Raw genomic sequence first — 23,896 nt, forward strand, 5'->3', positions numbered from 1 at the left:
TGATCAAGAAAGTGGGGAGAGAACAAAGTGGAAAAAATAGCTAACCATGATGGAAAGCAATTTTTATTTCATCTGCTTTAAGAAAATGCAAAGAAAGGTTAAGTTACTCTGGAAGAAAGGCTTTAAACAGGGCTAAGATAATTACTGTTACATATTTCTGCATTCTCCAAAGAAGTCTTAAGAAAATAAAAAACAAGACCTATAAAAAAGTAAACACTTTAGAAAGGTCCCATTACTATATCTTTCATGTGCTGACGGATCTATTTTTGTGTTGCACGTCCATTTTACTTATATTTGGCTCTGTTAATTCAAACTTATTTTGACTGTTTCTTTTGGCAGGTCACCAGCCAGGACAGACACATGCAAATTTCCAATATTCTTGAAATATTTTATTATAAAGCAGTTCAGACAAACCTTATTTCAAAAAAAAAAAATTCTCATCTGTAAAAGGAAACTATTTTAAAACAACATTTGTAAAGAAAATAGACTGGTTTTAATCATCAATTTCAGTTAGAGCTTTTCTGTAATGAAATCTAAAGACAAAACTGACGGGTCAAGAGCTATTAATTTCATATATACTCATAAAAGGGAGACTAAGATGTTACACAGACATCACGGAGCATCTTATTGTTGCTAATGAAATAGGAACACTTGATAGTGAACTCTGGCCTGACAAAGCAGTCCAACATTTAGATATTTTTCAGTCCCAAAAGAGACAAACCATTAACACTTCTCATTCAACAACTAAGCCAGCCCTGGGTAAGGGTTAAAGCCACTTCAAAGCATCTAACATAAGCTCTTCATTTCATGTACTTCTCCTGCTGATCAGCCAAGATTTTTGCTGAGGATTTGGCATCATAGAAAAGTTCATTTATTTCTTCAATATGCTCTTTCTCAATGCTGTCCTTCCCATTAATCTTGGCAAGCAGGTTAGCTGGGGTCAGTAACTGCACAGCGTACCTGCGATCAAACAAAGATGGGTGAATAATTACCACCCTGTGCATCCCAGTGAACTGAATATACGTAGAGGTGGGAGATTTGTTAAGAAACACACAGCTCTACCAGCAGCAGCAGAAGTCTGCAAGACCCTCCAGCACGTACATTCCTTAAAGCAGAAGAGAGGAGGGTTGCCACTCTCTTTTAATGTTCGCACTGTTCTGAACAGACCACATTATTGCATGGGAGAGGTTTGTCTCACTTCCAAGAGTGAGTTTCTCTACAGCGTTTTTAGACCCAGCCACACTTAACAGAAAAGCCAACTGCGCTCAACTTACCTTAGGGTTGTCTTGGTACCAATTTCCCCTAAATGGTTTAGAGCTTCTTCACTAATATTAATTCCTTCTGTCTGAGCACGAAGTTTTATGATCTGTTGGGATGAAATGAGTAAGTGAGGTACCAGCCCAAACAATGAGCACGCTATACTATTAGCTTAGTATCAGGAAACTGTCAGCTTAGAGATGAGACCTGCTATAAAACAAGACGGTGTGGAGAGTTATCCTGGTGTAACTTACCATTAAACTAGAATGTTTAGAATTCCAAGTCTTTGAATAGGCAAATATAAAGTTGAAAAACCAATTATCACAAAAGGCAGGTAAAGTAACACGTCTGGACTACTAACCCTTCATGATTCTGCATGGTTAGCAAAGTGTATCTACTACTAAGGAGCAGAATATAAGAACTTATACAAGAAAATGGAAAATGTATGCAGGAAGTAAGTGACAGCTGCAGTCTTGGGGACAGCCACACCAGTTAGTTACTAAATTTTGCAGTGTATCATTGCTGCTATACAGCAGAGCCCTCCAAAAAGCCCTACAGAGAGCTGGGCCCTTTCCTCAGCACCTCACAACACACTTTTTATTCAATTGACAAGAAGATAGTAAAATAAATCAAGAAGTTACTTTCTACGATTCACCTATTCCTGCAAGAAGAGCGGGGGCGGGGGGGATCACTGAGAAGAATCTAATCTTTCAAGAACAGTCTCAGGCTTGTACCAGTTTGAAGATCTCTACAAAGTTGGAGAGCAAGATATAACCAATAAGGCTGAGCATATAAAGCTGTAACAAAAGTGGCACAAGTCTCTCGGTAGTCCGTATTACTAGCTGAGTGATAAGGGGCAGACTGGATAATGATGTTGTGTTGTAGCGCTGAGATAACTCTGAAACTGCAAGCCTCATATAATACAGGTATTTTTCACTTTGGCAGCTTTGTAAACAAGATATCAAGAAGCACTCGTTTAAATTAAAGCCATAAAAATGCGCTAGAGGAGTCAGGGTAGGGAACAGAGTAAAAGAGAGGGGCTTGAAATGGCAGAAAGTTGTGCTAAGATAATAATACTGAATATTGGCAATGCTGCTGCAAATTGCAATTTCAAATTGAAGATTTTTTTCTATCTTTTAGATCACTCAAACATCACCTCCCATTCATTCAAGTACTGCTACTTTACTCTTCCCCTTCTTGAAACCACGTATCTTGAATGCCACATCTTCAACAACTTTTTAAAAGTAACTTTTTATCTAGCAACTTAGTAGAACCTCACCGAAGGATCAGGGCCCAAGCCATTAACCCAGCAAATACATATATAAGTAAGTTGCCATGGAACAGGAAAAGAAGCGTCTATCAGGCAAAATACATTAGAAACAAAAAGTCCCCAATATACTGTCCACTATCTGACAGCAGGTGCATACGCAAAGAAGTTTGATCACACCAATGCCTGACTAGAATGTGCATAAAAGTGAATTTTCTCCCTATTCTGGTTGCACTAAGCTAACTGTGGGCTTGCTCTCAGAGCAGAGCTACACAACAGGATTTCTATTTTATCAACACAGAGAGAAATATTTTGAACTGGTTATGAACAAACTTTCAGTAGATAAAGGGACAATTCTTGTGCTGATAAACACATCAATTGTGAAAGGCCAAGGTAAAGAGTCTCATACAGAAACATCAGCAGTGAAAACTTCTTTCTAGCATGAAAGAAAAATGGGAGCAAAAATAGAGAAATAAATGGACATCTTATTTTTAAATCTCCTCAACCGTATTCAGTTAGAAATCAAAGTTAAGTGTAACAGCTCCTCCTCTTTTCCCCAGAGGAAAAGTCATTCAGAAGCCTTAATTTAAGGGAGATCATCTGACTATGGGAACATGATTTATGGGACATAACGTCTGGACTCTATTTTTAGCTTTAGGAAATTCTACTGTAAACAATTCCTTTCCCTCACCCCTGGGGAGAGTGGAAGTCACAACTTATCCAGCTCTTCTGAAAATCAACAGTTCAGAAACAAGCTCTTTAACAGTGTTATTACCTACAAGATAATACAGCACACCAGGCAGGTAGCGTAAATAAAACCTTAACAAAAAGTAACCCAGAGTACATACTCCTGCTACCCTAACTACAGAAAATTCACATACAGTATAGAGAAGTCCAGACTGAATAAAAGTCACACTTTAAAATTTGTTTTGTATACAGACAAAACATAATGGTACTGTTAAACTACTGGGCTGTTTCTACTGTAATCTATATGCTTTAAAGTGTCCTTTTAGGCACACAGAAAAAAAATTTTCCTGAGAATGGCTCACAACAGTCGCGTGTGAAAAGCTCCTCAAACCAACTGAAAGGAAGCTCTGCTTCTACATTTATAGTCGATAAACGCCTCAGCTTCACCTTGGCACTTATCCAGCAGGAGGAGACTATTATCTCGTGACAACGCTCTCCTCCAATGACACTATCTCTTAAATAATACAAAGAATTGACATGATAAACCATAAAGTGTGTCACTTCACAGCACTGAGACACTAATAAGGGGGATCTTTGACACGATGCATCATAATGGCACCCAAGCGTTATAATCAATACACAATACATTGTGATGGCCCCACAGGAAAAGTTTCAGGCATTCAGAAGCGTATCTCTGCAATGCTTACTGTGTTTACATTTCCAAACTGGACTTGGAATATGAAAGTCTTCCCAGTTTCAGGAGACAGTCCTAGTAGGTTAAAGCTATAGTACAGGGCATAGAGGCAAAAGTGCAGTGCATGAACTTGCATTCCTCAATCCCTCTCATTTCTTACACTGAGGAACAGCCTGAGCTCTAAGATCAAAGGTCCCAAAACATGACACTTCATCTCACACCAGCTGAAAAAGCACTACCTGCTGGAACCTGCAAACTCTGGGGAAAGTGCATCTGTGCAAGAGATAAGGTCAGCTAACAATTCATGCTACTTCATGCAAGTGAGATGTCACTTTCAGCTCCACATGTACTTACCAATACAACTCATCAGTGGGTGGAAATCAGACAGAGAAACTGCATTCACAATTTTAACTAGCTTACTGTAAATGGTTACTAAAGCAGCATGCACTTATAAAGTGGTAAGCTTTCTGGCATAAACCCTGGTGACCACGAAGAGTCAAACAGCTCTATAGTAACAGAATATACAGAAACAAAGCAGTCATCCCAAGAGACAGAAGTCCAGGGATGTTTTAGAATTTCTCTTAAAATGCTGTGCATACCTGCTTCATTTCTTGGGGTGTATACAGCATGGTTCGGATAATCATCACTCTATCCAGCAGGTCCAGTGGTATTCCATGAGGAGACACTACATCCTCTGTGCCTCTAAAGGAGAAACCAAATAGAGATCAGACAGTATTTCGAATTCAGTACACTGATCTCACCAAAATCAGTTGTAAGTGACTACACATCTACTAGTTTACAATTCTTGTGTCTTCACACAGAGACACACTCCCCAGATAGACAGGAAACAGTTTAGTCTGAAGTTCATACTGGACAGCCTGAGGGAAACAAATACTATTTCTAGAGCTCTTAAACATGCCATTCAAAAATACTTAGAGGTGGTGCTTTCCTTCATGTTTCCCTGCACTGTATCCTACAATGCAGTCTTATCTAATGTTCCAAAGTATTTTCCAGCAAGGAACAAATCATTCTTACCAAGTTGTTTACTATCAGTAGAAATTATATACACTATCATCTACTTGGAGAACATCCCCTCTGTTCAATCCTCCCCCCAGTCCTTCCAGTGAATACTGCAGCAGTTTCTATTCCATGCTTGCAATCCAGCAAATTGAAAAGTGGAGGTCTATGCTTGAAGGACAGAGCAGGACCTAACCCCCCAACTATTGTAGTTGTTTGATATAAAACACTCAACAGCAAAGGCTGCAAACACACCTACTCTTGGTTTTCCAAGACCACCACAATTTGCTGTGAAGTCAAAAGTGAAAGATGATACCCAGATTTCATGAGATCTATAGAGATTGCAGGTAAAAACAGTAAAGTGCTGGTAGAGAGATACATTTCTACATAGAGTGCTAGTACTCAGGCACTGCAGCTTTGGCCATGGTTCTCCTCGGGAAATGAATCAAAATGCCCTGCAATCATCTGCTGTACTCTTGAGTAGATGGTGTTCTCTCCTCTGAAGTGACTCCTCCTCTTATGAGGTTACGGAATCAACTACACTATACAATTAATTTTTCCCCGACCCTCGTAAGAGCCATCAGCAGGCAAATCAGCATCACTAACTACTCGAGACAGCAGTAGGGTGACAGAGCACTGGAACAGGCTGCCCAGGGAGGTTGTAGAGTCTCCTTCTGTGGAGATATTCAAAACCCACCTGGATGTGATCCTGTGCGACCTGCTCTAGGTGAACCTGCTTTAGCAGAGGGATTGGACTAGATGATCTCCAGAGGTCTCTTCCAACCCCTACCGTTCTGTGATTCTGTGGAATCTTCTGTGGAAGAGCTTCCTTTTAAGGACTTAATTTAGCAGTATTAGATACCTCTATTCTATAGCAATCTTCCTTTCTTAAATCACAATTTTTTCATAACAAGGTCTGCAGTGAATCCACACTGACAGATCTCTATTTGCTTTACTTTTGCAGTAGAGAGCCTTTTTATGCCTTTGCAAAGACAGTGCTGCAATGTCCACCTTAAGGTGATAAGCCCTTCAAAAAAGTTTAACTTCAAGCCATGCAAGCAGAGCAAGATTAATACCAGATGAGCGACTAAGAGGGAAAGGAATAGCTGGTTACACAGCTGAATTAAATCAATTTAAAGAGTAGCAATCATCGCTAATGACAGCTTGTTTAGACATAATTGGACCTAGACCACAAATTAGCAGTAGAACTTAAGAATCTGAAAGAGGAGAGCACTTTTACTGAATATGTAAAGAATGCATTTTGTGGGTGCAAAATATGGAAGTGGAGGCATGAACTCCAGTGCCGATGAAACACAAGTTAGTTGGCAAGACTGAAAAATCACAAAAAGCCAGACTGATGCAGTAGGAAATAACGAAGGGTAGGGAGAGGCTGAACTGTGACATGCTTTAATAGTAAGAACAGGAAGCTTAAGTCTGATGCAATGAGGATAGCAAATGGCAAAATGATCACGAAGAAGCAGGGAAGTATGATATTAGAGATTTGTAGCTTTGGTGCTTTTGATGTCCCTAATGACGCAAGCAACCGATGTTGAGGTGTCCAAAGAGAAAGGTGTCACAGATCACTCAGGAAATAAGAAAATTAATGGCTGTTAGGGAAAGAGGGATGTGTTAGTGGCAATAAAAGGAGTAACTCCATTCTGCTTTAACTCAGTCAGCCTGGCATTAAATGCCTGCCCATCATGAAGCTCACAAGCAGTTCTTGAGCACTGATGCAGCTCGCAACCCAGAGATTATCACAGGCGTCAGTATCAGGGACAAAAGCCTCCAAAGATACCAACACTGCTAATTCCCAGGTTTATGGACAAATGCAAACTGGAAAAATTCAACTTTAGGCATCATACCTGATAACGCAGTTTCCTCGATTGGAAGCAAAAATGACAATGGGGGAAATAGAAGATTCCAGTGCTCGGTGCAGGTATGTGAAACATTCGATATCCAGCATGTGAACTTCATCTACAAAGAGTACACCTGGGACTAGCTCTGCGATGCCTTGATCAATGTATTTGTTTACCACCTTATTTATCTCTCCTCGAAGTTTGTCTGAGAACAAAAAGAAACTGTTACTTGTTCTGCTAGTGAACTACAGGTCTGTATGAAAGACTTAAAGCAAGTAAAATTCTCCTTGAACTGTTTCATGGTTTGGTATCTTACCACCACAGGGAAAAAAAAAAATCTCTGACACTAAAATTCATCCAGCCCTGTACTGGGGAGACATCTGTGCAACAAAGTATTCCTATTGTGAACTCCCAGCGCTTAATTGGGCTAGTTTGTCCCCTCACATGGCGTGTGAAAAACTATGACTTTTGTGGGTCTGGGGAGTTTGGCGGGGGAGCGGGAGAGGGGAAGCTAGTCAAACCTCAGTTTAAAACATGAAACTTGACAAAAGTTTCCAAGCATGGCTGAAAAGAACATTGCTAAAAGAATAAAACATTGCTACTGTATTTCAGCAAAGAAGTTGTGTTTAACAACAACAACAAAAAAATAGGGCTATATAAATTTCTGTGAACATATGGACCTCAAAGCTATGCAAGATGCTACACCAATAAATCTGACATTAGAATACACAAAGTGACCTCTGGAACAGACAAAATACTTCAAAGGACAGCTGTTTAAGTTAGGTATTAGAACAGACTTTGATCTAAATTTAGATAGTCACCAATTGAAACATCATTTTTTCATAGCAAAAAAGGAGAATAGATCTTTCTGTCAACTTTTTTTTTCATCCAATGATCTGTAGGTAGGAAGAACAGCAGTGCACTTTACAGCAGCCGTCTATTGACTTGATGCTCTGAGGTATTGTCCTGGGTTTGGCTGGGATAATTTTCTTCCTAGTAGCTGGTACAGGTGCTGTGTTTTGGATTTAGTCTGAGAACAACGTTGGTAACACACTGCTGTTTTAGTTGTTGCTAAGTAGAGCTTATTCTAAGTTCAGGGATTTTCAGTTTCCCACGCTCTGCCAGCAAGCAGGTGCACAAGAAGCTGGGAGGGAGCATGGCCAGGACAGCTGACCCGAACTAGCCAAAGGGATATTCCATTCCATCGAACATCATGCTCAACATATCAACTGGGGGAAGCTGGCCAGGGGGCGTGGGTCTCGCTGCTCAGGCATCAGTCAGCGGGTGGCGAGCAACTGCGCTGTGCATCACTTGTCTTTTCTTGAGTTTTATTTCTCTCTTCTTTCGTTATATTCCTTTTCATTACCACTATTATTTTTTTAGTTTAGTTACTAAACTGTTCTTATCTCAACCCATGAGTTTTACTACTTTTTTTTTTCCCCAGTTCTCCTTCCCATGCCACTGGGAGGGGGGAGGAGAGAGCGAGCCGCTACGTGATGCTTGGTTGTTGGCTGGGATTAAACCACAACAGGTGTCTAAACCAAACGAAGGTTAGAGTCTTTAGAAGACATTTTTCTACTCCACAGAAATTCAGCATGGTTGCTTCACAAAAGCATGCATCCTAACAATGTTTTTTTAGATTTGTTGTTGTTGCTGTTCAGTTTGGCTCTGTCAAAGAGTGAACCTCACACTCTCTGACAGGAGTGATTTGAGAAAGGGGAATGGCACTAGCATCCTAACGTCTTTCTCCCCAGGAAGATAGCTGCAGAGTAGAGTATATATTTTATCACTCTATATATTAACCAATAACATGTTGTACTGTTTCCAGCCATTGCAATTCTAGCAGCTATATCACTGCTTTTAGAAATTTGAGTATTTATGAATAAATATTATATAGGCATTCATTTAGAGATGGTGCATGAATAACCCTATTTTTAATCCTTTTCTAACTGGCAAACATATAGATTATATTGGTCTAAAAATATCATGCAAGATTCATACCAGTAATTTCAGTTTTCTTTGGCTTCATCAGTTGTCCCATCATAGAAAGGATGTCTTGCCCACCCTAGGAAAAGAAAGTTACAGATTAACTATGAGGTCTCCTAGTGAGCACATACCATGAGAATTTTATAAATCAGGAATTGGTTAAAGAAGTTGTTTCTTGCAGTTAACTTGATACTTTATATCAGCAGTGGCTCATAATCTGTCAAAGGTTAGGTCACTTCACTGCAGCCGTATTCTAAACACCATCACTTAGCTACCTCCTCACCCTTTCTTTAGCCTTGTTTGTTTGGAGAACATAAAAAAAAACCAAAATGAAATATCTTCTTTTAAAAAAATTGACACACAGCAGCTCACAAGGCCTGAAATTGTCAGGGAACACAGAGACTTGGATTGCTTGCATGCACAGTAGGTGTTCAACTTCTAAACACAGGAACAATTATGCAGAGTTTTAATAGTTTTGAACACCTTGATTTTTAGCATGTAAATCATTATTGGAGAACGGATGTTTATTTTGAAATGGAGTAAGTTAAGGGCTTGTAGTGTCATACTGTAGGGATGCCAGCCTTTAAACAAAGATACTGCATTGTTAGTGGCTTTTGTTTATCAATTCCCTCAACACTGGGTTTATGTTAAGATATAGCAAGGAACAATTCTCCTACTTCCAATTTTTTGCTGCAATGTATTCAGAGCTCTACTGAAAGTCACAAGAAAATTTAAGAAGAGGTTATGAAACATTTCTGAAGTAAGCAGGGACATCAACAGGATCTGCAGCAGTCAAAAATACTTAGTGACCTTTTATCATAGTGCTTGCAGTGTCCATTTCATGACCTCAAAATCATAAACGCATGGCACTACAAATTATTCTGTATTCAGAACTTTCAATAAATAAAATGATGCAGAGCTGGCTGCTGCTACCTCACATCTGCAGGCAGCTTCCTTTTGGAGAGAAAGTAATAATCTCTTTTCCTGGTCAAGAGGAGCAGCCCACACAGCTCTTTTTCTGGAGGGGATGGGGCACAGTTGTGCAGGGAAGGGCAGAGCAAGGTCTAGATTATGCATCAACTGTGAAGGCAGGGGATCCCAAATATCCACGTGGAAGGTCCGCTATGGCTGTAAGGCTGTTCTCTGTAGTGTTAGAAAATGTACTCTGGTAAGTACTCCATGACCAGGAGCATGAATCCTAACCTAGCAACTGCCTCTCTAACCTATATGGCAGGGCACTGAGGTAGCCAACTGCAGCATGACCTCCTTCTAGAGAGAGGAGAGGTAGACGGGCCTTCACGGTGTAACACCTACCGCTTTTCCTATAACGGAATCTTTGAGGGTGATTTAGGACAGCTCAACTTTCTGCATCTCCTTGATTATTCTAGTAACGATCATATCTATGTCAAACAACTTTTCTGTAAAGACTTAATCTGTGGAGTCAGATACCTGAGGTCGAGCATTGGCCACATCCAAGTCATGCAGGGTGACATCCTGAATAATTTCCTTTTTCTTGTGCACATCACCCTTTGGTAAGGGAACATACTCTTCAGCTTCAAGGTCAAATTCCGTAGCATAGATATCACACCTGCCTTGCCTCTGAGGGAAAGCAGAGCAAAGAAACCCAGGTATAGAATTAGTTTCAGTGCCAAAACCTTGAGTGACATGAACTTGATAAAGGGCTTAGTTCACAATTCCAGTCCTGACAAGCTTCAGCTGACAATTCAGACATCCCGCTCCCTGCTTAGCAACAGGCATACCCTATCTACTGATCAAAGCTCAAAAACTCTATTGAAAAATACCTGATATTTTCAGTGGTAAGAATATTCCACTCCTCTCTCCCCTTCTTTTAACCATATGCAATTCTTGCTAAAGGACAAATCCAGTAGATAAACTAGAGATTGGGAGAACTGTTCAAGACTCCTTTGTAGGTGGGTGATTTATTATATGATACAAAATATTATGCTCATCCATTAAACAGCAAGTATCGCTGTACACTACTTTCTAAATCAGATATGAAAAGAATGCTAACTAATGCAGTATTCCCTTCTACATGTATATATCTTGTGGAGAAAATACCAGAGCGATAAAAGAAAGATTAAATGCACTGCACATGTCAGCCTGAAAATGACTAAAGTTGCTTGGTTCTTCCCCGCTTCCCTTAAAGATGTCTTGATCTTACAGAAAAGAAAACTCATCCAGACAGCATCAGTGATAGCTTCCTTGCCAGATGACCTTAATTGTGAACCAGATGACCATGTTCTTTCAGTGCAAGAGAGAATTTTCTCTCCAGATAAGGAAAACACTGGGCTCTTTTTAAAACTTCCATGTAACCATTTCATGTCAGTTAAGGTTAATAAATCAGAGAGCCTTCTGACAAAGGCAGAGAAAGGTTTGCAAGAATACATACACCTGCATAAAAGTGCAGAACTTTTCCTTTACCTTGACGGCTCCACTGTTTGCTTCAATATAAATAACGTCGCCTGTTTCCACTCGCTCCTTCTGCAAGCTTTCAAATATGCTTGGGTCCAGCTGGAGACAAGTGAACATCACAGTTGGTCAAAACAGTTCCATATTGTTATAATAATCAAGGAAAAGAAATTTAGTCTAAAGCTCACTCCCACTAGACAAAATTAAACTGCAACTCCCTCCAACAGTATCTCTAGGATTTTATAAAGCTGTAACACTTGGAGTAGCAACAGAGAATAAATCTGAAAGAAAGAAGAACTTACTTTCTTACCAAAAAAAAAATCTGCTATCTGCAGGAAATGATAGTAAGTCCCAGAAACATAATGATACCAGTTACTATCACAAAATATGCCTTTGTATAATGTGACAGTATATTTATACCTAGCAAGCAGCACTTCTCTTGCTTTCTGGCAAAACTGTTATTAAAAATCTGGGTATAGCATGGAATTATACTACTTGATTTCCTCAGCCTTTATCCTCTGTAGAGCTGCGTGAAGGAGAGAGGATGTGGAATATGTTAGATGCTTTTGTTTCTCTCAGTAGGTTTATTCACTTTTGCTCTGCATTTTCTTGTTTTCAGACTGAACAAATGCAAGATGATCCTTAGCAACAGATACAGCTTTCAGTTCTCTTGTACTCTAACTGACAGGGAAATTGAACAACATGGACAGAGACTTGTACAAGAAAACAAAGGGAAAGTGGGTCTGAGCTGGCAACACACCAGCTCAATTTCCAGTTCTCTATCAAATATTCACTAGAGCATATCTCCCCATGTAGAAAGAAGGGATGTGACAGAAAGAATAATTTATACTAAAGCAAGCAAGACTTCCCAAAAATCATCCTCAAAAATTCAGTCGAGAATTGTGAAAACAAAAAACAAACAAGACCCTTGTATGTGTTATCATGAATGTGAATTTATAGCCAGGGTCAGAGTGAGCGTACCACAGACTGAGATCATAGTTCAGATTCCCAACCCAGCCCATTTTTCTGTGGTACTAGTAATGCTGCAAAACTGCATCAGGACCTCTTTCTACTTAAACTCTCCTTTAACTCATTGAGGACATACAAGTGTGTGCTGCCAAACAGAAAAATAACAGGGGCTGCTAACTGACCGATGGGTTTATCCCCAATTTCAATTTGTAGGAGGCAAGACTAACATCTAAATATTCTACTCAAAGCAGATATACATACATGCTCAGGAGTAGGATAAAGTTGTCTAGCAAAAGACAACAGCCTCCTGGCATCCCCACTCTACAGAGATGGGGATCAAGAGCTTGAAATGGAAATAAGAAGTGCCAATAACAGAAGATGCAGACCTGAAATACCTCAGGAGATTTTTGAGACTCTACCATACATACCTTCAGCTGCTTGGTTCCCTTTGCAGTTTTGAGTCCTATAATTACGTGGCTGATGGTTTTGCCATACCCCCCCATAGGATTTTCAGTCTCACATGGAGTTAGTTCTGTGACTTCTCCTTCATAAACCTCCTTGGTCTCTTTAATCCTCAACCCTGCAAGAAATTGTTTAGAATAGTTTCAGTACACAAATCAATGGCTGTATACACTCAGGAGTCTGCTGCATTACTGCCAGCAGAATGTAACACATTAGTAGGCTACACTACATTTAACAGTAAATTTTTACTTTTAAAAGTAGAAAGATGAATTATCGTTGTCTTCTCCAATATTAAGTGAGAAGATTCATCTTGTGTATTAAGAATGGAAGTTCAGGCCAAGTTCTAACCTGCAAAGCAGTTTAATAAACTCTAAGAAATTATTTTCTTCTGTTTGTTAGTATTAGTTCTTGAAGCAAATGTCAGTATCCTCTCTCCTTACCCTCCCTCAAAGAGGGGATTTGCTCTATTTCTTCCCCTACACTAAAGTGGGAGAAACAGATCATCTTACAAAACTAGTGACGCCGATGTGACTTACACAATTTTTGAACCGTCAGAAAAGCCATACACAGTAAAGAAAAAGAAAGGAAAAAAAAAAGTAACTTCATAAAAAACTTTACATTTTAGCAACTGAATTAAAAATAACATACCAGGTATTGTGCTAGAACCTCCTAAAATTAAGAAAAGGTTAACGTATCATTTAAAATACTTTTCAAGTTAATAGCAAAAGATGAGCTAGATAAAATTTAGCAGAAACTGCTGTAAAACAAATTCAAAACTGTTTCAAAATAGCTGACAATGACATCCTTACTTTGTCGTTTTTCAGCCAGCCAAGCAATCATCACAGTATCTGGGTATCTTCTATTCTAGTCACCACTGTTGTAATCAACTAAGTTATTTTAAATTGATGAATAATATAGAGCCCAAGAGTTTTACTGTTAGACTGTTCCAAAGAAAAATCACTATCATCACCACCACCACTACAATTATGCAGATGTTCTAACTACATCAAAGTTCAAAGAACCCACATCTGAAGAGACTCCACAAAGTATTTTATGAGACACACATGCCATACCAAAAATAATGAATGGGCTGTAACAAGATATAAGGAAGTCATCCTGCCTAGTCTGAGGCTATTAGGAGTTTATAAAACTTTCCTTGTTCCATAACTTTTCATTTTGCTTTGAAATAGATCAGACACTTCACCGGTAATCTTGAGTTGCTGATAGGGGGAATATGAAGAACTGACAAATATGAGTCTGTCTCCCTCTACTGGACCCAAATTAAGACTAGGATTTGAAATGTGAGAAGTAGGTTAATTGTGGATAACATGATACTTGCTTGGTTGCTTGGTTAGTTTCAGTGATTTTTTTTTTTAGACAGTTTTTCAGGTGTGCCAAAATATCAGGCAAAAAAAATTAACGAATGTTTGAGTTACAAAACCAACCCAGACAAGGTTGCATCACATGGGCTACATATGCAAGGAATGTGAAGCAATATGGGAATCTGTACAGTAAAACTGCTGGTGCTGAGAACTGGAAATTGACAGGTTTGGTTTTCCTTTTTGTTTTGTTTTTAACCTTTCAGCACAAGCTCTATTCGGCTAAAGCACACCTTTCAGTTTCATCTGAAGAGAATCCAATTCACACGCTCAGAGTTTGTTCCACAACACAAAGCAAAGCTGAGTCAGCGAGCACAACCTAGAGATTTGCTTCAGAAGCATGCCTCTAATCTAAACTAAAGTGCTTATATAGATGTGTCTATAGAAAATATTTACAGATGAACATGATCTGAACACAGGAAATTGATGCTTTGAACTTGCTGCTGATTATCCTTTGTTTTCAAATTAATCTGCATGTATCAACTACAAACTTCATTCTCAAAAGAGCGTTTAAGTTAAATAGAGGCATTTCCTACTTACAAATCAGAGGCAGGAGTCTAAGGAGGCAATTGTGGGCTATTTCACAGTTTGGTTCAATAGCACTATATGGAGTTAAATAGTGCTTGTTTGATTTACTGGCAGTTACAATTTGGAGGCACAGGGAACAGATATGCTATTTAAGTGGCTATTCAAGTAGTTATTTTTTACTGCAACTGAGCTCTAACATTAGCTACTGTCATCATCCTTGCCAGCTGCTAATAAGCTCTATACAGGATTAATCTCTCTCAGCTGAAGTTTTTTTAACCTGTACCATTCCATTTTCTCATTTCCCACTCTGTCCTTTTACGTTTCTTAGGTATTACAACCTCTCTACTATACCTCAAGCAGTACTCGGCCATGAGACCATGTCAAGTCTGTTATTAAATGACTCCCAACAATAAAAATTCTGTAAACTCAGAGTCATCCCAGCTTCCCTATACAGTGATGGGTCCAAACCAGTCAGACTCTGTTGTTCCCAAGAAAAAAAAGTTAAAATTGATGTTAACATCCGTGGTCATTTTTATAGATTGAGGTGGGTAAACCCTCTGAAAGTAAAATGCACAATATGAGCAATAGACGATGTGTACAGAATCTGCTAAAAAGGAATTGTACCCCTCTCCCAAAAAAAAAAACCAACCCAAACAAACAAAAAGCAAAACAAACCAGAAACCCTAAATGAATACTTTGAGTACTGGTTCACATGTGAGCTGAAGCTTCTCTTGCACCCAGTCACAGCTGACATTGTACTGTGCATGACATTATTTTTTTTTAAAAACAGACACTTGTAAATTATCTGTTTACCAGCAGGGAAGTTAAAACATAACTGATATTTAAAAATAATTGGAAAATGTTCCATTTCGATAAATGGTGGTTACTAGTCCTTTCAAATATTTCAGAGATTTTTTTTTTTTTACACTGACAAAAATATTCAATAAAGGCTGTGTTATGAAAATGTGACATGGAATTCAACAGAAAGGAATAAAAGAAGTTCCATCTTTCATTAACACCAATATTTGTTTAGAAGCGTCTCTCTATTGACATTCAGGGAATGCAGGGAACTAACAATGTAGCTGGCTGTTAAACCTTAGAGAGTTAAAATACTGCTATCTCTAGAAATGACAACATGGATGGCATAAGTTTCATCCGTTGGTTCAAGTTTCCAAATCTCTGACAGGGAACTTCATCACATCAAGGAAATATTGCAGACTACTCAGCCTCTGGCTTCCCTCCCCCAGGCCCTGCCAGATTCATGGTAACCAGAAGACCAGAGACTACTGAGAGTTGCTTTCTTATAGAAGTCAATAAAATACTTTTGTTTCATTGCAGAACTGAGAGAAGACTTCATCTTACTGCCACCAAATACTTAGATGACGTCCAAGGGGAAACATGCTACAGAAACCAGGAAAATTAACTGTTAATATGTCCAGCACTAAAAGCAGTTAGGCTATCTTTAGCCAATCCTCATACAAACAAGGGCCACTTCTAACTGCATTTATCAGCTGTCAGCAGTGAGGATATAAGAGATTTTAGATACTCATTGAGGTCATGTTGCAAATTTAACCAATTTACATCGAGCTTGTAGAAGCACTCTAGAATGGAGGAAGACATTAAGTTAAAGTGCTTATTTTGTTGGTGTGGAACTTTCTTTGTGCTCACTGGAATACTAAGTCAGGCTAACGTTGCCATTTGATTAAGACCGTTTGCTTAGTAGGGTGAAATTACCAAAATAAAAAAGGAGAGCGCATTTTTCTGTCTACAAGTATTTCTGCGAATGAAAGAAACTAAAAATAATTTTTCTTTCAGCTTTATTCAGAGTCACAGGCAAAACCAGGAGATGAACCTGGAGGATGAGAAGAGAATCTGGGGAAACAGTATAAACCACAATACACCAATTAAATTACGGTTTATAAACAGAAAACCTGACTCCAGAAAATGTGGAAGAGATTCACTAGATTAAGATCAACACTGAAAACCCTCGTGACCACTGAAAATTTTTTGCTTTTCAGACGATCAGGAAAAAGCAAAATAAACATCATTCAGATAGTCAATTAATTCTTCTGTTTTTCTGGAGCTTACCAATTGCACGTCGGAAGTTTTCCATTAGAACTTCTGTTTTCTTGATCTCAGTAGAATAGACCTCACTTCCAACCATAGGACAAAAGGGAACTTTACTTCCCAGTTCCTGAGCAATAGCTAAAGCCAAAGCAGTCTTAAAAAAAACAAACAAACAACAAACACAAACAACAAACGAAAACCAAAACCCACATGTTAATTTTCATGAGAATTAACAAAGGATTCTTTCTGCACAAAGTTAACTTTCCTCATCATATCACCTTCCATATATCAGCCATCAATTTAATATTAAGACATACATTTCTTCCATATAACAACCCTCCTCCCCCCAAAAACAGGTTAGACACATAAAAAGTGACTTTTATCAAAGCTTATAAAACACCTGAAAGAAACTGGACATTTGAATTTGACATCTAATACAAATGCAAAAAGCCGTAAATAGCACAGGGAAAAAAAATTAACAGAGTAAAAACTATTTCACCTTTTAACAGAAAATTAACTTCTAAGACTCTTCTTCAGAGACCACATTACCTACGTGTTTGGTAAACTACAAGAGGTGGTTTCACACTAATGATGCCTGAACATACCACTGGATGCTGCCAATGTTGATGACACGGCAAAAATTAAAATATAAAGCAGGAAGCCACGTCAATACATTGATGGAAAAAAAATCCAGTAGATGAAAACATTATGTAACCACTGCCCTAACATGGTTTTGACAACGTATTAAAACAGAATAGACTTGGGAATACTTTACTTCATATCAAAAAAGGAAAATAATACCTTGCCAGTTCCAGGAGGTCCTGCCAACAGCACAGCTCTGCCAGCCATTTTCTTGCTTTTGATTAGTTCCACTATAACCCCACAAGCCTGTAAGTTAAATGAGCATTTACGCTGTTAACACAAGTATTGCTATAATATCTTTTGTTCCTATATTACTAAAAGGGTTTACAAATATCAGGCCTTGTGAGCCCATCAAAAATAAAGAGGATTTCAATCTCACACACACAAAAAAAGGAGACAAGATCAGAAAAACCTACTTCCTACAATCATTTTATGACACAAGCATTAAAAAAAAAAAAAAAAAAAAAAATCACAGGCAGTAAAACTCAACCTAAGAGCACAGCCGCCTTTTCCCCTCCTGGTGTTGAAAAAAAAGGCAGGAAATGAATCTTTGACTTTCAGAGCGACAGACCAGCTAAAGCACTCGCCGGGGGCCAGACACTGGATTGAAACGGAAGCTCCGGTCCCCACTTGCACCAAATCTCTCGACTTTTGGCACGTTTCATTGCCTTCGGGACCCCAATCTCTACGCCTAAAACCCGGCAGACAGTCGCCTGCCCTCGCCACCAGCTAATGCAAAAGTAGCGGCGTAAGGAACAGCTCTGGCGACCCGCATCGCTTCCCGCAGCAGCGGAACACACGGAGGAGCCCCGCCACAGGCTTCCTCGCTAACGGGACACCCGGCACAGACCGGACCTGGCGCCGCGCCACCCGCGGCCCCCGAGGCTTCCCCCTCCACTGGGGCAGAGGCCGCAGAGCCCCAGGGGAGCCTCGGCCGGGCCCCGCACCGCCCCCCGCTCACCTCCCGCGCATTCTCCTGCCCCACCAGCCCGGCCCCCGCCGGCTTGGCGGTGCCGCTCTCGTCCAGCCCCAGCCCCTTGACATGGCTGTGGGCGGCGATGCGCTGCGTCTTCGAGGTGCTCTTCACCTCCTCGATCTTCATGGCGGGGCAGAACCGTCCCCAACCGCCCGCGATCGCCACACGCGGCCCGCGCGTTACCAAGGCTCCCGGCGCGCGGCCGCCTCCGCCCGCCCCGCCGCGCTATTGGCCCTTGTGGCAGCGCTCTCGATACTTATTGGACACGGCTCATGCCTGTCACACACTAGAGAGCGCATTTTTTTAGGGTCCGTCCACCCGTTTCCGTGTGCGACGGCTCCAGGGGGTCCGGCCGGGTGCGGGCGCTGCGGAGGAGTTGGGCCGGGAGGAAGGAGGCGAGAGGGGCCGAGCCTGGGCTGGGTGGCTTTGCCGGGAGGGGGGAGCATGCGCCCCCCTGGAGGGGAAGGGCCACTCGTTCTTGCTCAGCAGGTTTCTCGGCCCTACGTCTACATGAGCACCTTCTGCCCTCGTTGAATGTGGGTTGGCGTTGGAGCCAGTGCTCGACCCCCGTCCCGGGCCCTCGGGCTGCCCACGGCCGGCTGGCAGTAGGCCAGGAACCGCGGGCGACGCTTTCTGAAGGCCTCTGCTGGGGTTAGCTTACAAAATTAAACTGAGGTTTTCCAAGAGTGTCTTCTAAATGTGTCAAAGAAAGAGTAAGGGCAATCCCTTACCTGCTAGGTGTTGCTCACTAACTTCTAGGTTTCAGTGTAACTGCAGAATAATTCTATTCCATGTGTCCAAAGCCTTTATGTAAGCATCTGAGGCTTTAACATATGCTGTACCTACCTCCTGAGCTCTCACCTACTGAAATGAGGAAAAATACTGCACCTTCTCAGCAGGTAGTTTCATGGCCTCGCACACCTTACCCTTGTTTCCTCAGGTCTGTGATACTACAGCTGTTACAGGGCTGTTACAGCTCCTAGCTGTGGTTCAGCTGTAGTTCTGCTGTGCCTTCTATGTAGTGCTTAAATGCTTGAGAGCTCTTACACTGAAATTTTAGGTGGGATCTGGGAACCTGCAGTTCCGTTGACTTCTTGTTTGTAGCTATTGCGACCTCTCTCCCAAAAAAAAAAAAAGAGTGGACTCTCTTCCTGTGGACATACAGTGTTTTCTGTGTTTAATGATAAAGCTATGGCTGTGTCTGCAATGTTCAAGGCCATGGATCAATGTGCTATGATGCAGGACTGCCATCTGTGCAAAGGAATGGTGCCATCTCAGCTTCCCCATGTGCTGCCAGGGAGAACTGCTAAAGCAGTCCTGTGATGGTACAAGCTAGGAGAGGGTTTTTAGGAAGGATGGGAGTTATGGTTCAATTTGCAGGAGCCCAGTGAACAATATATATGCTATTCATTCCCTTTTTGTCTAAGAGCTTCCATTAGTTTTATTATAAATGTCATTCAGCAAAGAAAAGACTTTGCTATTTGTTACTTTCTTTTTCTGTTAATTGGTCTGTCAGTTTATATTTACATAATCTAGTTTAAAATTGTAATTACAATATAATTGCACACATATGTAGTTCAACACTTTTGTAAGAGTATCCCATTATACAACTGTTTAGCTAAGAATTTTTGAATCTAATAAATATGAACTATCCTTTAAATGATTAAAAATGCTTGTATGATATTGGACTCTCTACATCCTCTCAGGGTCATATTAGTCACAGAATACAAATGCCTTATATGTACTGAACAGCAGACTTTTATCTTTGTAAAAGAGCAAATATACATCTTTGATTTCTCTAGTGCATTAAACTGCCACAAGTGTTGTGGGGAAGTCTGGTCAGAGTTCAAGTTTCTGCCAGTTCTGGAAGAATAATTAGCAAGTCTTCTAAGAGCTCTGAAAGCAGTGATGTTGTTAACAAGAGGTCCAGGCTAGGTATGGCTCTCCTTTTAAGAAGGTCTAGCAGCGGGTGAAATACATAGGAATTTGTTAACTTGGACTGAAATCTGTCCATATACTCCATGTTTTCTTGCTTGGTGTTGCAGCTAGGCATATTTTTGAGATTATGGCATTTCAAGGACTATTTAATAATACTTACTTGTTTCTTTTTGGTGAAATTCAATATATTGGAATGTAGATGGCAGGAATAAAGAATCGCTGTTAATCTTCATTATAACTGTGTGTAAAAAGCAGATATGCTACATAAGGTTCTTTAACTTTCTAAATACTAATTCAATTAGAGACTTTTCCTGAGAAAAGTGGGTAACAAACGGAAGTGTTAATGCGTTTGTCTACAGCAATACGATGTCTCAAAAATAGAAGTAGAGCTTAAAACTTCAGTCTGCTACTGACCATTGCTGTTCAGTAAATAAAATCTGCTATGATGAAGGTACAATTTTAGTACTGACCTACAGAAAATGTTATGAAAATTAATTGTGTTTGTATTTGCAGTACAAGAGGATATTTCAGTGTAAAAAAGAAGCAGTAAACAATTGTTTCCTTGATAGATATGAGGCTGGCTTCTCCTTCTTACTTGCTGAAGTTTGGGGTTTACCCATCCATAAGCTATGCATGGTTTGGCATAGCTCATTGTATTGATTGTTTTACTCATTCCATATGTGCTTTGAGCATCGTACTGAAATTGCAGTTAAGGAACGGGGAGAAGAGCACGTTTGGGTGAGGGAAAATAAACAATAATCCTTTAGACCACACAGGATTAATTGTTTATTCCCCAGGAAGAGCAGAGTACAAGTGGAACTACTGGAAAGTTTAGAATTGAACTTAAATAGCTTAAATGATCTCTTATAATTGATGTCTGATGTGTTATGATGCAGCAGTACGAGGAAATGTGGAACCTCAACCTTAACATGCGTTTTTCGATTTTTGAATAGTTAACACATTAGAGAGGGAGGGTGAAGTAATTTTCGTGCAAAGCATGAGTCAGCTTTCTCCTTCATCCATGCCACCAGATGGAACTAAGTAGATTGTTCGACCATTCTGCCCACCTCATGTTATAGATGCTTTGACTATAATTTAATATTTCACTAGCCAGCTAACCAGAAAAAAAAATACCTGTCATTAACAGTCTGAACTGTTATTCCTCAGGTTTAATCAACTAATTTTACCAACGTTTCTTTTGCCCCCTTGTTTGAGGTCTCCTATTTGGCACAGACGTCATGCGATACCCGATGTGGGAGCTGGAGACTTGAGAGCTGTTTTCCTAGACTAAATGTTTGAGGTTACAGGACGTGGCCTAGTTTCACATAAGCTTTCAAATTTCAGTGGGACATGCTGAATCCTGAAACTGTCAAATAGTGTATTATTTTTGGAGTGAGAGAGAGTACGTGTGTGTGAGTGTGTGAATGACCTTTACATTTTTACCCTATCCCAAAAGTCTGACTTCCTGCCCTTTCTCCCATGAGTCTATAAACTTTAGCAATTAAAGTGAACACTTTTTAAGGAAGAAATTCAGTATAGGAGGGAACTGGCAAGAGGAACAGTGTATTAAGGGGCAAACAAGGAAAACAGCTAAATGCAGAGAATTTGGGATTCTTTCATTTCGCCGTGTTCCCCTCTCCGTCTTAGTAATAGCAAGACCTCTGGGGTGGTGGGGGCCCGTGTTGTTCTGTTTCCTGAAAAAGAAGCTGAAAGGCTTATCCTACTCTTCATCAAAGTAATAGGAGTGATGAATCTTAATGAATGCCATCTCTTAATTTCCAAATCTGTAATTAATTCTAAAACTTCATAAGCTAACAGAATGGACCTCTCTAAAGACTGAATAAAAGTGCTTATGTCTTGATTTATCAGATTTCTCCTCCTTGATATTGGTGATGTAAGTGTATTAATCTCACAGGTACCATGTGCACCCTGATCTTGCAAAGTGCTGTGCCTTCAAGTGGTAAGTTGCAAAATCAGATCCACAGACTCTAAAATCCTGGAGACACAGGTATGTTCTGAATGGTAATAACAGAACTGTAGCCATTGTAGCAAATTTACATGAGTTTTTTTTTTTTCTTTCCTTCCCACTACACAAGGACAACTGCCTTCCATATTTGGAGAGGAGGAGCTCTAGAGAGCATGTCTTTTCTGCATCTAAAGGAAGAAAACTAAGAACAAGCCCACACCTGACACCTACCTCCTTCTTGCAGGTCACTCAAGAGTATAAGGTTATAAAAGAAATGCCACCATTTTTATGTGAGCAGTGGAATTAAGTCAATTTTCCTATGGATTTTTATCTTCCTTCCTCACACCTCCTTAGCAAAAAATTATTTTTTTTTCGTCCCATGAGTTCTATTGGGCATCCCTCTAGTTATTGTCTGAGCAAAATGTAGTTCTTTGTTTCACTGATAAGCTGGCAGTCCAAGCAAAATGGGCCACACCTGAGCTCTCGCTGTAGCCTTTTACACTGTGGGCCATTGAAACGAGCACCTCCTTTACCTCATTGCCAGTATTCACAAGAGCTGTAGAAACCTTTAGACCTCTACGCTTTGTCAAAGTACTTTTAAAATGGCAGTTATTTTATGTGTTTTGGGAGGACTTCTGGATAATACCTCTTCTGGTTAGGAATCAGACCTTTCTTTACCTCTTCTGAACTCATCTAATAATTAGTACTAAAAAAGGAATTAAATGGTAGGTAATATGATACAGGGATAACCTTGTGAATTATAGCTGTGCAGGGCCTTTTCTTATGGGAGTGGATGTAAACTTGCCCTTCACTTTGCAAGTATGTATTGATATAAGAGATTGAGACATCTAGGGCAATGAAGTCTACATAAGCCTTATGATTTAACAGGAAACGATTCAAAGCCTGGGAACTTGGTCTGAAAAGTGACATTAAGCTTAAGTTGGCTCCCATGACAGAGCTCCCATCAAGCTGAACTATTCTGCTCAAGAAGTCGATTAAGCAGGCTAGCTCAGTGCATTGGCAGTACTCCTCATGAGTGCATTTCTTTCCTTTAGGGAGACAGGTGTGTCTCAAATACTACCGAGTGCTAGGAATCTGTCACCGAGTCATTGATTCTGTCATCTTGACTTCTGTGTGTTTGGGAAGGAGGGGTAACTTGTATCCAGCTTTGTAGCTCTGCAAACACTTTCATATTGAAAGCGTTGTTATATGAAGCAACTTTAGGAAAAGCATGGAGTTTGGAGTCAAAGCCTAAAAACTAAATCCATGATGCTGACAATAACTTTACTCATCTTACACTTTTGGCTCATTCATTAATTATTCAGATGTCAGTGCTAGATACTGTTAGCAATATATTTTACTGCATAGGGAGAACAAAAAAGCCACAGCACTGCTCTCAAAGAAAAAAATCTGTAGAATACAGTGCAAGCCTTGTCTGCTTGGACACCTATGGGAGGTCCCTAACACAGTATTGTTTTCTTGGCTTGTAAACAGCTGTTATCATTTGAAGTGGTACTTAGGACTACTTAGTAGTCACTATTGAAAATGCAGAGCAAATGTGTTAAGTTTTATCATGTAATGCACTTGGCCCTGTGTGCCTCCTGGGCTATTGGTAAAGCCAAGTGACTCAAACCAGTTCCTGCCCTTAACCTCTCAAATGCTCTCGGGCCTCTCCAATGCTCATCTACCTGTTGTTGCTTTGCAGGAGAAGTGTTAATCACTGTAAATGATCTTGATTATTCTTAATCTGTTAAAGGTGGGATTTTTAGAAGCAT

General features: G+C 40.1%; 1 protein-coding gene across 1 annotated transcript; it reads right to left on the reverse strand.

Moving 5' to 3' along the window:
• Positions 1-374: 374 nt before the first annotated feature.
• On the reverse strand, positions 375-18,343 carry RUVBL1 (RuvB like AAA ATPase 1). The gene is made up of 11 exons (XM_086469734.1): positions 18,203-18,343; positions 17,401-17,487; positions 16,621-16,753; positions 12,592-12,743; positions 11,207-11,296; positions 10,214-10,363; positions 8,780-8,843; positions 6,785-6,983; positions 4,505-4,607; positions 1,275-1,366; positions 375-960 (listed from the first exon to the last, which is right to left on the reverse strand). The coding sequence occupies exons 1-11, from the start codon at positions 18,341-18,343 to the stop codon at positions 801-803; spliced, it is 1,371 nt and encodes a 456-aa protein (XP_086325860.1). The 3' UTR covers positions 375-800.
• Positions 18,344-23,896: the final 5,553 nt, after the last annotated feature.

Source organism: Leptosomus discolor, chromosome 9 (genome assembly GCF_034619465.1).
Source record: "Leptosomus discolor isolate bLepDis1 chromosome 9, bLepDis1.hap2, whole genome shotgun sequence".
Taxonomy (NCBI): domain Eukaryota; kingdom Metazoa; phylum Chordata; class Aves; order Leptosomiformes; family Leptosomidae; genus Leptosomus; species Leptosomus discolor.

Bases quoted from the DNA above. Each gene is read 5' to 3' on its own strand.
- RUVBL1 (XM_086469734.1), bottom strand. From the start codon at position 18,343: ATGAAGATCGAGGAGGTGAAGAGCACCTCGAAGACGCAGCGCATCGCC. The intron at 4,608-6,784 runs GTATGATGCCTA...TTTCTCCTTTAG, and splicing joins CGAGGAAACTGCGTTATCAG to AGGCACAGAGGATGTAGTGT. The intron at 961-1,274 runs GTAAGTTGAGCG...GTTTGATCGCAG, and splicing joins GGTACCAAGACAACCCTAAG to GTACGCTGTGCAGTTACTGA.